The sequence below is a fragment of the Paralichthys olivaceus genome, chromosome 5 (genome assembly GCF_024713975.1).
Source record: "Paralichthys olivaceus isolate ysfri-2021 chromosome 5, ASM2471397v2, whole genome shotgun sequence".
Lineage (NCBI taxonomy): Eukaryota > Metazoa > Chordata > Actinopteri > Pleuronectiformes > Paralichthyidae > Paralichthys > Paralichthys olivaceus.
Window position 1 is genome coordinate 6159970 of NC_091097.1, and position 15882 is coordinate 6175851.

The 15882-nt window shown below is 39.5% G+C and overlaps 1 protein-coding gene across 5 annotated transcripts; it reads right to left on the reverse strand.

Annotated features, from left to right (window-relative positions):
- Positions 1–91: 91 nt before the first annotated feature.
- On the reverse strand, positions 92–14646 carry LOC109633994 (uncharacterized). 5 transcript variants are annotated; one of them, XM_069524726.1, is made up of 24 exons: positions 14480–14646; positions 12814–12861; positions 12563–12589; positions 12013–12072; positions 11889–11921; positions 11610–11684; positions 11396–11479; positions 10700–10729; positions 10385–10429; positions 9543–9593; positions 7444–8118; positions 4759–4809; positions 4585–4632; positions 4421–4465; positions 3588–3641; positions 3352–3381; positions 3192–3227; positions 3026–3085; positions 2684–2728; positions 1723–1782; positions 1294–1368; positions 1072–1110; positions 700–756; positions 92–432 (listed from the first exon to the last, which is right to left on the reverse strand). In XM_069524726.1, exons 1-24 carry the CDS (start codon positions 14544–14546, stop codon positions 428–430), a joined length of 1800 nt encoding a protein of 599 aa, XP_069380827.1. In that variant the 5' UTR covers positions 14547–14646; the 3' UTR covers positions 92–427. The 5 variants fall into 5 exon arrangements, with proteins under 5 accessions (XP_069380827.1, XP_069380826.1, XP_069380831.1 ...); XM_069524725.1 differs by having other exon boundaries at positions 3192–3230; XM_069524730.1 differs by lacking the exon at positions 7444–8118 and having other exon boundaries at positions 3192–3230.
- Positions 14647–15882: the final 1236 nt, after the last annotated feature.

The following is a 15882-nucleotide window of genomic DNA, read 5'->3' on the forward strand; positions in this document are numbered from 1 at the left end:
TAAAACTTCCTGTGTGCAAATGAGGCTTTGATGATGCGATTTAAGAGGAACAAAGTGTTCAGGTAAACAAACCAAATGTTTGAAGCTTCAATTCAGCATCACTGGACATATAATTTATTTGATTAAAACATTCATTTAAACATTCATCTCAAAACATAAATGTCTTTCTTGTTTATGTTCACCACCATTTTTTTCAGCATTAAAAGAATGAGACAGGTGGGGCACTGCAGGTTCTGGACCAGAGTGACAAACAGACACGGGTAACAAAGTCCCCTTACAGAGAAAAGACGAAGAGGATAAAACAAGGACAAAACTGACAACAGGACAGGACAAAATGGACTGAACACACACACAAAAAGCTTTTAGAACAGATTACAGTGAACACATCAGGGAAATGATCCACTTGAAGAGGTTCAGGTCATTTGAATTAGCCTGGTTGAAAAGGGGAGACAAAGAGGACAGATACATAATTAGGAAGAGATTGGATGGTGATGAACACAAAACCATTAAAGCACACAATGTCCTTTTTAAACAAATCAGTGGGTTTCATAAAACATCATTTTGACAGGAAATTAAAGAGATTTACTCAAAAAAACTGAAAAAAACTTGCTTTACCCATTGTGTGGAATCTTTTAATATATGTATGATGTTTTAACTGGACCTTAATCTTCATGCACCTACACCTTCCTTCCTTCTCACCTTTGTATCCATTTCCAATGGCACCGTTAACTCCACCATATTTGCCAGCCTGCTCTCCTGTGAACAGATCAAATCTATGTTACAAATGTGCCAAAGAAAAGAGGTTTGACAGCTTGTCTTACACCAATTTCTTTTTCTTTTCCTTTATAAGACGACTCAGCCAACTCAGTGTACAGGTTCCAGACCCTTGAGTGCAAAATAATCCATAATGCATGCAGCTGTAGTTTTCATGTGCAAGCAATTCATATAAATGTTCAGCGTATGTAACAAGGACAATTGTGAGTTCCTTTTCCAAAAATAGCTGTGCTTCTTTTGTCCTACTCAGGAAAACGGTGCATGTGAATAGGAAAGCACACAAGTATTCTCGCTCACCCATAGCATCTTGAGTCGCTCCCAGATGTGCACCATAACCTGGTCAAACACATGCAAGAAATACCACACTGTTAAGACCAGGACAAACACACAAAATATATTAAGATTATGACTGATGTTACTGATGGGTAACATGAAAACCAAGACAACATCATGCATTACTTTTTCCATCACACCGTTACCGTCACTGTCACCATTGTTTACACATTGAGTCTTTCTCACCATATTTGTTGGTGGCTTTAGCACCTTCAGCACTGAGGCTGAGTGACTGAGCGCCGTACGGGTACCCCCCTTCACCTAAGAGAAAAAAGGTCTGTTAAAACTGTGCGCTCATGGTAAAGTAACAGGATGAGGGAGTGAGGTGTGAAATAAGTTGTGACATTCTATAAATGCTGCAGCTGCTTATGCTATTGTTCTTGTTTCTTAGAGCATCATGAGGCCTTTGAAACTGTGACTGGCTGTGCAAATAAACGGACTTGATTTTATTTCACTAATCAAATCTCATGTTAGTTTACATTCTATCAAATGCTGATAGCTTTTGGTTGGTCTTTTGATTTAAAAGGGACACCTGCCAGACAATCAGAAAGTAGCATTTTCGTGTGCCATGGTAGAGCTTCTCATAATGTTGTAATACAAATGTACTCCTCCTACCTTCCAGTCCAGTAGGAATCACTGGAGCATTCCCATAAGGAACCTGAGCAGCTCCTGCTCCTGCAGAAAAGAAAAATCACACGGTCAAACAGATTCTTTCACCCTGTCATCTGCTCTGAGTAACAACCAAGCCCTGCTGTCTGACTCATGCATGGAAACAACTTCTAACCAATAGTGTGACAAACGGTTGAAGTCATGTCAGCACAGCCCACAATATTTGCCACTAGTTGATTCCACCCAAGAGCTCCTGAAAGTTGACAAGAGAGAGGGGGAATCCTTGTAAAATCATTTCCTCTCCAATTTATTGGTTGGTTTGATAGAATAATTTCATACAAAGTGACCAGACCTGGCCGGAATATTGTTGACCATAAACTGTGCATGAAGATGGATGACATGACAGCTCCCTGTGAGGCCAATTTATCTGGATTGCCACCTAGGGGCAGTATAGGTCTAAAAACCCAGCCTCCTCCATGTTTGTGGATGGGACATGGACCAAACTAAAAAGTCAAAGGACATCTTAAAAAATCTTAAAAATGATTCATCATTTTAGGTAATTAACTCCAGCAAGAAGGCTTTCCATCTCTATCATTGTTAGATAAGATATTTTTCAACATTTTCATTGATAATTCATGTTTCTTGATAATTCTCTCAGTGCCATGGCTGATAGTTATATGATGCTGTAAAACTTGTGTGATAACTGACAGCCGACACTGACTCGTGATTGGTTAAGCATGTGTATCATGGACCTTGATACCTAAGCTCCAAATGACATCAAACAAACAACATGGCACACATATCAGATATTTTGGCTTGATTTGGGGGATGTAGAGACATGTCTTCTATGTTTCTCTACAGTGTGTGTTGTTAAAAGATGAGGATAATTTTGATTCCCAGTAATTCCATGTGATGGTTTATTTGCAGCCAGTGTTTTAGTGTATGTGATGCTCCATAAATCTCTTACCATATGCCCCCTGTGCCTGCCCAGCGTAGCCTCCTGTGCTGAGGGCTGAAAAAATAAACATGTAGGTCACACTCTGCTGCTTAATTAACCAATTCACAGCAAAACTGCATGAGAAAGCATCTAAAGGAGCAGGAAATTAGAAACCGACAGATTAAGGTGGTCAGCTTTTAGAAATAAGAGACAACAGCTACACCCAGTGGATGAATGACCAAACTGGACATGTTCAGCAGAGGAGAGGACGCTCCCCTTATGGCCTCTTATTTTAAGCAGGTTAAGCATCTATGGGTTAATGCCATCCCCTGTTATGGGTGTCAGCTGGTTATAACTGGTTATAACCGTTACCTTTACTCTTCCCTGCTTTGTTCTCAGCCCCATCAGCTAAGTCTGCTGGGTAACCAAGCCCTGAAACATAGTTCTAATTAGCACTATAACAATTTCTGTGAGCCTCTGACTCTTTAAGAACACTCAGTCCCGACTCTTCTCGACAATTTGTTTCAGCAGCACTCACCAGCTCCATAACCGTCGCTATAACCATTCCCGTAACCTGCTGAGAGAAAGGGCAATGAGTTAAGGAAATATTGTCAATTGATATTTTCAATCCACATTTGTTTTAGTCATTTCTGATGAAAAGACAAGGATTTTTTAAAAATTTTATGCACGCCCACTACCTGCAGCCAGAGCTTTTGCAGCGTCTCCACCTACAAAGAGAAGAGAACAAAAACAACCACTGAACACCAAGGATCAGCATGTCTGAGCTGTCAATCATCACTCCAGTCATGAGGACCTTGATACAGAATTAAGAATGATCCTTGGCCACTCACATTTGAAGGTTAATGTTTTGGTTTGCTGATTTAAACTGTGTTGCATAGGATTTAATTTTTTCAACTGATGAGTTATCACTTACCATAGCCATTTCCTGCTACAGCACCCAGCAGCCCTGTTGCTCCGTCACCATAGCCTGTGATAAAACACATTTAAAACAAAAATTATGTACTGGCAGACATAATTATTGCACTTGTTTAACAAAAGATATCATTATTTATCTTAAAGCAAATATGAAACTATTGCCTTGTACTGACTTGCACGCAAAAAAGTAGATTCACAGGAAAAAGTTTGGGAGTAATTATTTTTATTCGGCAAATTATTCAGAAGAAAGGGAAGGAAAATACTTGTGTAAAATTTAAAGCAAGGTAAAGAAAAAGTAGGTCTAACATGTGATCAAATAAAAGTAAAGTATGGTGCATTCAGATCACATGTGAAGTGAAATCTTTGTGGAATGAGATTACATACTAAGTCATTTGTTTAATGGCACTCACGCATATGCAAATAGTTTGGGTCAATGTTCACCAAACTTGAACTCTACACAAAGCTATGCTGCGATTTGCCTCACCACAGGAAGTGAATGTTCTATATGTCTCCTCACTTGCACAGACTGTAAGTGAATGGGAGGTAAAGGATCACCACTGAAACATCTGCTTATATGTGACTGGGCCCTGATCCTGCAGACAAATTCAAACAAGTTAACAATGTGAGAATTTGCTTTGTTTGGTGTGAACATAGTTAGAGCTTATTTTCTGATGTGTGATGCATGATAAATAAAGATATTTCTAAAAATGTTGAACAATTCCTTAAAGAATTCAAGAGCTGCAGCAAAGACTGAAGGAGAACATGCTGCAGAAGGAAAGGATGCAAATCAACAGATGGAAGAATTTTCCTCCACCTCACTGGTAGACTTGCCTGCAGCACCTTGAGGATACCCGCCCTGTCCGAGCGCAGCGGCAGCTAAGAGGTGTTTCACAGACAGTTTAGAGTTAGGACGCGGTGCAAAAGGAAAAATGAGCACACATCCCTCAGTCACAACAAAGGAAAGGATGGTAAAAATGGAAAATGTACGTGTTTACCTCCAAGTTTGCCAGCCGCACCACCCAGGTATGCTCCCTGCCCCAAACCTGTGGACAGTGCGTTGGAAATTTTTACCACAGGCAATGTAAATATACAGTACATCAACATCTCAGTCTGCTAAAAAAAAAAAGAGTGTTACTTTTATTGTGTGATGTGTCAGTGCCCAACGTTACCTGTTCCGTAGCCTCCAGGGCCAAGGTAGTTTCCCGCTCCACCATTATAACCTGTGAAGAAAGTTTGCAGAAGTTCAGCAAAGTCCCCTTTAATTTAATGTGGCCCAGAGGGACATGATGTCCAACAGTCTTAGATAACACTAGTTTATTACTATATTTATGCTGAAATACAATAATTATGGTCTAAAACAGAGCTCTGCTGGTTACTCCCAGATCCCAGATATGATTTTATAATTTATATTTATTACTTCTATTTATTTGATATAGATTTTCTTTATTCTTCTTTCCCGTGCTTGTGTTCTTTTGTCTTATTCTCTTTCGAGTTGCTCTAAATACATTTATAATCATTCTTATATAATATTGATCACACAGTGATGCTTGGGTTGAGAGTCTCTTCAGCTTCCACAGAAACAAACTCAGCTTTACCATGACAGCAAACATCAGAATCAGGTTTGAATCAGAATTGCTGCTTGCACATGAACACACAATTTAACAGCAGGACAAAGAGACTCACAGTACATTTCAACATTTCTTCAGCCTCTCCACTGGGCACTGACTCTCACTGACTACATCCTGAAAATAAATCAGATGTTGTGGACAATCAAAATAAGATATTATGACAACCTTAGGCACAATCCAAAGACCTTCAAAATAAAAGACTGACAACCTGAAACACACTCCCTGAATCTTAGGCAAACCAGCCCATGAGATGCAGAGGTATAGTTGGGTGTGTTTGGTCTTTTTCTACAATTTCTGCATTAGATCCAAGAAACCCAAACTAATTTTTCCAACAAAATGTGTGCCACTGGTAATAACACCGACCATCTGGGAATTTGTAACAACAGACCGCTCTCATAATGAATGAGATCTTGAACAGGACTAAATCGTTGTATTGCAGATATGAAATTATTCATAATTAGTTTGATTTACCAACAGAAATCACAAAATCAGCTTGTGTTTTCCAGCAGATGATTTAGTATGATTAGAAACCACATTCATTCTGTCACCAATAGCATTCAAATTTTACTAAAGAAAGAGATTATGCAGCAAGGCAACTAACACTCAACAGTTCAATCTATAGAGTGCTAGTGTTCTGTGTTTAACTTTTAGTGGGTCTGCCACTGAAACACTTCTACATATGAGTATTTTTGATTAAATGGCAATTTAAGGGTAATTTAAAATAATTAAAAAATAAAGACCATCTTAGATCAGCCAGCACAATTTCCTGTCAATCCTGACAGTAAGAGTGGATGCTACCATCATCTCAAATTTTGATCATCTGCATCATTTCCAACTTGATGGCAAACAGAGTCAAACTAGAAACCCCAAGTTATCATTGCTCACATTAAGGATCTGTTAGATGATTTAGATAGTTGAATCTCCCAATAATTGATGCTGGGTGACTACTATGAGTCTTTATCCATATAAAAATGAAATTGCATAGGGACGGCCTTCAGTGTACCAAGGAATACACATTAAGGCAACAGTTTTACCATTTATAGCACCTCCACTTGCTTTTTAAAGAAAAAGAGATACGCAAACAGAACTGAAGGCACCAATACACAACGAAACAACAAAGCCATCAGCAGGATCAAACAGTGTAAGCTTTAGCTTGTGACATCAGCTTTAGTTGTAGTGCAATGTTAAACTGCTCTAGCCCATTTTTTTACACACAATGCTGCATTTGAGGTATCCATTGATCAAGTACTGACTGTACATCCAGTGTCATCCCAAACAAGCCTGCACATTAACGCAAGTCAAGTGAGTGATTGAAAGATCACACCAATGTCTGTTTTTCAGGGTTTCACTCTCATGTGATACATATCCACATAAATATCAAGAAAACATTCTAATACTTTTATTTACACTTAACTCCTTTTAAAAACATCTCCGTTAGTCGGATAGAATGCGTTTACCTTGGTTTTCCCATCCTGGATACAAGTAAATGTTATCGTACTTGAAATCAGTAAAGTTTTCTGCCATCATGATGCAAGATGGAGAAGACACTTTACATTTTGTGCAGCTAATTGGACAATGACTGAACTACGGTAAACAGACGGAGTATTCGCATTGATCATGTGCCATGGGTGAGACAAAGGATTTCTTCACCACACTTTCTCTAACAGCATTGGATAACTTTAAGGCTTCCTAGGTTGCAAAAGTGTAAATGCAACCTATATGATCTATGTACTGGTTTTAATGTTTATAAAAACAAGGCCACCATGTCAAAAGGGTAATCTGAGAAGAGATTTGCCTAGACACCTGAAAAAGATGATGGCAAGAAATTAATCTAAAGGGGAAAAATATCAGTGATGGGAAACCTTATATAGGCAAATAAAATTATCTGTCGTTACCCAAGTGGAAAACAAAAGAAAGCATTGCTCATAGTTTGGCTTATGATACTGAGAGTTAAGGTGCTTTGCTTCCTGACCATTGGCAGTAATGCCTTAAGCTTCCTGCCCTTCCACTGAGGCAACGCCTAAACTTTTGGTTCAACTTGTACTACCAGTTCAAGTTCCTCAGTTTGTCCAGAACCACTATCGTTTTCTACAGCAACAGCTCCATAGATCCTAAGCCCATTAATGTCTTTAGTCACAAGCCAAAGGTGCCTGACACCTTGCCCATCCACTGTAGCAGGTCAATAGTTTCCAGTTCACTGACCCTTTGGATGAGAGAGTATATTACCTGTGAGATCTTGAGGCAGTGGATAGGCTTTCTCTCTTTGTGCTTGTGGAGCTGCATGTCCAAGATGTTTGTTGCCTTTACCAAAGTGAAGCTGGGGCACAAAACCTTGAGTCCTTTCTGATCCCAAAATCTCATGGTGATTGACTTCTGATATCTCTGACAAATCACGAGTGGATCCACAATTTGGGGTTCGCTGATTTTGTTGAATCAATGAATCATAATCTCCAGCACTCTGTGCCTGAGAGGAGGCATAGACTGGGTTTCTGGTGTTGTCTTGTTTCAGAGGTAGCTGCTGTCTTACTCCTCCAGCTGCCAGTATGACTCCTTGGCCTGTGGTGCTCTTTCTTTTCAAGACCATAGGGTCATGACTCTCTCCTCCTCGTGCTTGTGAAGCAGCAAGACCAAGATTTTTACTCGGTTTATCAAGAGGGATTGTGGATCCAAGACTTGATGACTTTACTAACGGTTCAAAGCTTGGGACATCTCCTCCTGCAAGTAACTCAGGTGCAGTAGGACCAAGAATACTGCCACCTCCAACTGGTGTTTCAGGAACAAGACCTTTGTCTCCTTTCCCCTTCAAGAGAGCAAGTGCTCTGCCCTTTTCTCTCATCAGATCTTGAATAGCCTGGCCCAGACTGGCCAGCTCTGCTCCACCCAAATCTGCTGCAGACACACCTGGCAGAAAAATATCATGCATTCGTGACTTCTTCGTGGCTCACAGACAACAGTGTTTCTTTGAGGGTCAACAGCACACTTTAGTGGCCAGTGACAGAACTGTGTTTTAATTCAAAGTCTACTTTGAATTTCAATGCAATATAACACATGATCCATTGAGTAATCGTCACTCAGAAAGAGGTCATTCAAGACTGAATCAAGAAACAATAGAATCCATTATGGCTGAAATTAGAATCGTCAGCATAATGAGGAACTGAGACGGAAAGAAGACAAGACGCAACTGAAGCTTCGGAAGGACAAATATTGTACTTCTCATTGCATCGGTGCAATGACTTCAACGCATACAACATGACATCACAACAAAGTGTTGCCACCTCAAACAGTTGAAATGCCATAAAAAACACCACAAGACAAAGACACCGCCTTACTCAGACATCAGTGTGCAGCAGAAACAAAGCTTTGACACTGATGGGATATAAAAGCAGAAGACTAAAGTAGTACACAGAAAACGTTTTAAAAGCCAAAAACATTTGACAATAGACTTAAAGAATTCCAGTTTTCACAACACTATCAATGGAGATTTTGCATTCAAACTATAATCACTGACTGTGAACCAGAACCAGAGTAAAGCACAGGAACCTGATATTCTATGCATCCAAAAAAAGGTGTTTGAAAGGATCAAAATGCATCTCTCTCAATGATCAAAGGATCCTCTTAGTCTTACTATCATCAGGTTATGAGTGTGTGTCATAGACTCTATATAAAGATGGATGACATGATCACTCCCCAAATGTTAAGCCAAACCATTTAAATCCCCCCCCCCCCCCCCCCCCCAAAGTGGCAGGCTGCAGTATAGGTCAATAACCCTGCCTTATCCATGTTAGCAGACAGGACAATGACCAAACTAAAAAGTCAAAGCACACATTAAATAGAATTTTCACAAAGATGCTTTCTGTCATTTTGGGTAGTTCTTTTCACACTGAAGTGTTTTATTTTTCCAAATAAATATTTTTAATATTTATATTAAAATGGAGAGAAACCTGATGATTGACAGGTGAGACTGACTTGTGATTGGTTGGTTGTGTGTAGCCGGACCTCGATATCGGGATATATTGGCTTAATTTTTGTACAATAGGAAGAACTGGAGATTTGTTGCCTACTGTCTATATATAAAGTCTGTGGGGTGCATGCATTCAACAGAACCTGTTTTCCAGTTGCCTCATTCAGTCTGTGTAAACCACAGCTCTCAGTGCACTGCAATCATTAAGGCTGATAAACTCATAGACTGGACCTGTGGCAGTAAGAGCAGCAGAACTCATGCAACATGCAACACAGACTGTATGAAACACTCACATCTGCATGTGAATCTTGGACACAGAATAAAGACACAAAAACACCACAGGTGGCTGTGGTAGAGGCTTTACCGGGTACTTGTTCCTCAGCCCTCTGTCCAGTGGGATACCCAAGTCCAATTCCTAATAACAGCAGACAAGGGGACTGTCACTGATTTCACTGACAAACAACACTGTGGCCACATACACTTGCAGTCTTTAGATTTTAAAGGGTTTAAAAAGCTGAGCATCTCTGTAACAGTGATAAAATAAAAGGCATCCAGCTCATTGGAAGGAGACAAGCGGAAGGTTTTGGATATAGTTTTGATGTAGATGATAAATAATTTCATTTAAAAAGTCTCATGTTTATCCATGACTAACACCATGAGTGTGAGTTAGTGTGGGTGATTCATTTAAACTCAAATCCAAGAATGAAGTATGAGTGCTGCTCGGGCTGCAGCACTCTCTACCTCCTCTACTTGCAAGTGGCTGTAACTGCAAGCCAGAAGTTTGTAAACAATTCAGTATAAAACAAATTTGATTTACTAAAGTTGTATTTTGAATGTTGTTTTTAGGTCTATCATTTTTTTTAATAACATTTGATTTCATTTTAGAACATTCAATGTATTTTCTATACGATGCACAGAGATGTGACATTGATTTTGTTATGCACAAACATTCTAGTGATGGTAATAGTGGGTTAGATATCTCAAAAATAAAACAACTGATTCCTTTGATTTCCATAAAGCTAAGTTAACTGTCTGCTGAAATATAAAATGTCTTTAAACTAAAACAATTGTTGACCATTCAATTCAATATCACACGTGGCATTTTATAGATCTTCTCTCAGCATCCCAACCCAAGTGTCCCTGTACAAATCTAAACTGAATGGAAGAAGTCACGTTTCTCGAGGTGAGACATGATTCATCACCTACCTGGTCGGGCTCCAGGATAGCCCATGCCAGCCACAGCCCCATATCCTATCAAGAAAAACAAAGAGCCGAGTTCAGAGGACGTGGAGAGACCAGAAGCCCTGGATTTTTCTCTGTTTTACAAGGGCACGTGTTTTATTTGCTGAAGATGCAGCCTGCCCCAGACATCGTGTTCACAGACGATGATAAAGTGCCACTCGGCTGAGATTTATCAAACAAACAAGTGGAGCATTTACAGAGGGTGTAATTCTCTGTGTTAACTCTCATCTGAGAAAACACTGCACAGAAATCGATAAAACAAACTGTGGAATCACTCACCTGGCAGAGTGCCGAGGCCAGCACCATAAACTGAAAAGTCAGAAAAACAAAGAATTAGTTTCTATTTACAAAGATTTCTACTGTTTATGCGAGAACCTTTTTTTTCCTCTAAAACATTACAGATCATCCAGTGACTTTACTTTTTGACAATTACATGCTTTAGTGTAAAGTCTTTAAATCCTCTTTTTGAAATGATTAAATGTGTGCTTTTATTGCACCCTTTGAGATTTACATCTTCGAGTTGGACACTACTTTAAATAAGATGAGGATATTAACAGGTTTTTAGGGAATTTGGTGTCAATTACATTTTTATTTATAAACAACACCGTGAGTGTTAAGTGTATATTCACTATTACTTTCTATAAAACTTCTATCTATCCATCCATCTATTTTCCTCCACAGGGTGTGTCCAAGACATTCCCTGGCCAGGTGGGATATCTAATCCCTCCAGTGAGTTCTGGGTCTACCCTGGTCTTCTGCGTGAACCTAGAAAACCTCCAATGGATGGTGTCCTGAGAAGATACCTGAAGGAGCACGACAGGCCTCTCATCGCCCCATGTCTCCTAAAACTGAGCCCAGCCGTCCGACAGAGGAAACTCAATTTGGGCCGCTTGTATCTGCAATCTCATTTCAGTCACTACATTTACATTAAGTATCAATTGGAAGAGGGCATCTTCCTTTATACATCATTCTTACCTCGTTTCCCTCCCTGGCCCAAGCCCAGTCCCATTCCATTAGTAAGTCCAGTCCCCAGACCCATTCCTGTGCCCAGGCTGGCACCTGTAATCACAAGAAACATAAAAAAATATACCACATTGAACTCATTGGCCATACACAGCAGAAGTCAAAATCATTGGAAATTAAGTGATCGTAGGGTTTGAGGGTTTTATAAGTTGTTACACTGATGTACCATAAGCTCCCTGGGCTCCATATCCACCTTGTCTCAGGCCTGCTCTTCCTCCTAATCCATGAGATCTGTAACCCCCTGTGAAAGTAATAAAAAGAAAAGACGGCAGAATCGATCGAGAATTAGGACAAGCTGAATCTCTGCTGCAGAACTGGATTGAGGAGCCCCAGCGAGGAGTTTTTCACTTTGCAATACCCTCAAATACAACAGGACAAAATGACCACATATGTTTGTGTTTCGGTTTTGCTTCTGAGGTCACACAGGTAAACTGATGAAACTTACCAAGACCGAGCTGAGCCCCAGGATAACGTCCAACTAATGTTTGAAGAAAAGAGAAAATACAAACATGACTGATCTGAAGGAAAACTAATGTTAGAAGATGCAGAGTGCAGAAGGTTTGACGTACTTCCAGTTTTCATCGCTTTGTTGCCATAACGATTCCCTAGAGCTCCAAGTGCACCTGCAACTGAAGCTCAAAATGTTCAATATTTTATTAAAATATAACATTATCATATGAATGAATTGTGTAATGTTTGTCATTAAAACAATCAGTTTTGAAAATAATTCAAACTCAATCTATTATTATGACATTCTATTTAATAATTAATATTCATAACAACAGAATTATAATTTTTTTAAACTCATTTAATTCTTTTAAAAAGTCTTTTTTTCTTCCATTTTTGAGTTTCTTCATCAGAGCACTTCAGGTCATGTTTTATTTTTATAATCATATATGATTATATTGATTAAAAAAAGATATAATCATTACCACATTTTGTTTTGTTTTCCACAATTTGTTCTTATCGTTTGTTTCCTCTTAATTTATATTGAATTGATTGGTTTATTAACACTTTGGAGTTGAATAGTCAACATGCATCCATACGTTTTATGGTTTTGATTTTAACATTTCTGCAGATCAGTCATGAGTTTTCACGCATTCTGAGAAAACCACTGACCTCCTGGTTTTACTCCAACACCGACACCTGAAGAAAAAACAAAACAGACACAGGTGATGCACTCATGAGCAACTTTCACATGAAAAGAAAATGATTATTTTCTTATTTGAATTTACATACATACAGTAATCACAACCGATGCATTCCAAAGTAATAACAGACCTTTGACTTGAGTGTAATTAGCAGCAAAACTCATACACAGTGATTAAGGTGAAAACATTTTTAAAGTTTTAAAGGCACATGTGACGTACCTCTGGCTGGCAGTACTCTCCCCCAGGATACACTCTGAGGTTTAACCCCTGAAAAAATTAAAACACATCAACATTGTGCCATCAAAGTTTGTTAAAATGTGCTCTTTGAATTTATCATCAAAGCCAAAATAGAAGATCATATGACAATATGCAGAACAGAACAGTTTAGGCAAATAACATAATGCCATTTGTCATAGCGTGATAACTAATACTTAATTAAAATTTCAGACAAACAGACAGACAGGCAGGCAGGCAGACAGACAGACAGATAGACAGACATGCAGGTGGGCAGACAAAAACACAGACAGACAGACAGGCAGGCAGACAGGAAGGCAGGAAGCCAGGTATGCAGACAGACAGGCAGTCAGCAAGACAGACAGGCAGGCAGGTAGGTAGGCAGAAAGACATGCAGGCAGGCAGACAGACAGGCAGGCAGACAGACAGGCAGGCAGACAGGCAGGCAGACAGGCAGGCAGGCAGACAGGCAGGCAGACAGGCAGGCAGGCAGGCAGGCAGACAGGCAGGCAGGCAGGCAGGCAGGCAGACAGACAGGCAGGCAGGCAGGCAGACAGGCAGGCAGGCAGGCAGGCAGGCAGGCAGGCAGGCAGGCAGGCAGGCAGGCAGACAGGCAGGCAGGCAGACAGGCAGGCAGGCAGGCAGGCAGGCAGACAGACAGGCAGGCAGGCAGGCAGGCAGACAGACAGCTCTGTGGTGCCTGTTCTTCTCACAATTGGTCGTCACATTTATTTTACCACCTCTGCCACCTTTTCATTGGATCTTTGTGATTCAAAGAAATAAGTTGAGATGAAATGTGGGGACTTGGCGCAGGGCTCACTGATGTTACAGAGCTCAGCACTTTTCTCTCCCTCCATCTCACACAAGTGATATTTAACAAGTGAGTGAGAGAGAGTCATTGAAGACACTGATCCAACAGAACTGTACATCATATTTGTACTATATGTTACAAACCACATATTAGAACAAATTACTTGACTACATTACTTTTCACACACTTTGCAGCAATATTGTCCTCTTAGCCAAATAGTTTCAGTATGTAAACATTATTTTTATTAAATGTCCACATTTTCTAGCTATTCATAAAAAAAGGAATAATTTGGTACTGACTAAAATGCATGTACCTACCACTGAGAACTGAATAATAATTACGTATTTGGAAAATTAGGGGGAAATAATGATACCCATCATTTTTACCTGATCAGAATAATAAATAAATACATTTACATTTCTTGGCTAATTTTACATTTTTATGTTGGTATAACTTATAATTAATAACTATATTCAGTGAAATAAGGAAGACAAAGTAGGTTTGTGTGTGCTACTATAATTATATTGTTTATTCATTTTTTTATTTATTCTGATAAAGTCAAAATTATTTTGTATATTTCAGCAACTTTTTGACTTTTGCAGCAATATTGTCTTTTCAGTCAAATATTTTTTTTGGGGGATCAAATATCGAGATATATTATGTCTATGCAAACTCCATCAAATGTGTGTTAGATGCAAGTAGATGTTTTTTAACAACAGCAAAGAAAAGCATATATTGTATTATAGAACTATAATCTAGACAAAAAATGAAGAGAATAGATCATAAAGCCGTAATTTTCTTCAGGATACAACCAGAGTTGAAATACCATGTCTTTCTTACCGCCTTGCAGAGTTTGCTGAACCAACCAGAGAACCAGCGAAGTCTGGAGCAGTGCTCGAAACAGCATGATGGAGGAGAGCGGAGACAAAAAACAAAACGTTTGCAGCACCGAGAGCAGAGGAACCAGCTGACACGTCGAGACACAAACTGAAGGATGGGTATTAAACACCAGACAGCCCCTAATGTCTTTTATATGATTTTCTCTCTGATACACTCCCACTGACACATACACAAACCGGTCTGATTGGGCCTATTCTGTGCCGTTTACATTAGTTGAGAAACCACGCACACACACACACAAGGGAACTGAAATTTATTATTTTCTCCTGCACCTGAAAATTCACACCCTCTCTTAGTTTGGCATGTATGCATTTCTGTCTGACCTTTCTGCCACTTGTTGATCTGTTACCTGAAAGGAACTCAGGGATCCATGATTCAGCAGTTAATTTGTCACATGTGCTTCACAATGTACTCGTGTGGTGAAATGCAGTGTGGCGTGCTCCAGGCGATTAATGAGAAAGTAGAGCACATCCCTCTGCCAAGGCCCAACAGGTCCCATAAATTCAATCTGCATCAAATTTCACAAACTCATGAATATCCCTTTTCTGATTACGTAAAGGTCCACGATTTATTCCCTGGGGGTAACAATTTTATGAAAAATAGATGTCAGCGAAAGTAATGCATAAATCCTAGATTTGCCCCCCGATCAGGACCCACGTGGTCGGTTCGGTAGTTTTTGTGTAACATACACGGGTGAAAAGGATTACAAAAAGCAAATGTGAAAGAAAAAAATCCATCTATTATCTGTGTTTCTTATTCTTAAGGGTCGCAGCTGACACACACCATTCATTGTTCATAGATCAGTTGATGGTGACCTACATGAGGATGTTTCCATAGCACCTCAGTGGAGGATCTACACACACAACAGTGTTTTCTCCATGATTGTACAGCTCTTAGGACGGAAAAGCACCATGAACAGTGGTTCTTTTTTAAAGCAAGACAAAAACAGATGCAGACATAAAAAAAGCCTCACAGACACACTCATAAAGCCAATACACTATCCAGGAAAAATAAATTAGGATTTATTTTTTATGATGGATGGGTTGAACTCGAATGAACCCGCCTGCATCGACACCTGTTTAACAACAGATGAGTTTTTGTTGGATTTTTTTTTTGCGAATACGAAACCTCCTGAAAACCGGTTGGGAAATTAATGAGTGAGAGCAATCATAATGTTTATGCAGCGCAAATATCCAAGTGAGGAAAACATACTGCGGAAATTGCAGAGTAAATATTACATCATGATGGTGTTAATGCGTATGTTGAGGGACACCTGAGGCCTCAATTAAAACACCATTATTGTCCATAATTTTCTAGAGACCCTCATTGTAATCTCATGGTGG

Coding starts and splice junctions, on each gene's coding strand:
- LOC109633994 (XM_069524725.1), bottom strand. CDS start 14,546: ATGCTGTTTCGAGCACTGCTCCAGACTTCGCTGGTTCTCTGGTTGGTT. Junction 11,685..11,888: donor TGGGGCTCAGCTCGGTCTTG/GTAAGTTTCATC, acceptor TTACTTTCACAG/GGGGTTACAGATCTCATGGA. Junction 757..1,071: donor AGCGACTCAAGATGCTATGG/GTGAGCGAGAAT, acceptor ATCTGTTCACAG/GAGAGCAGGCTGGCAAATAT.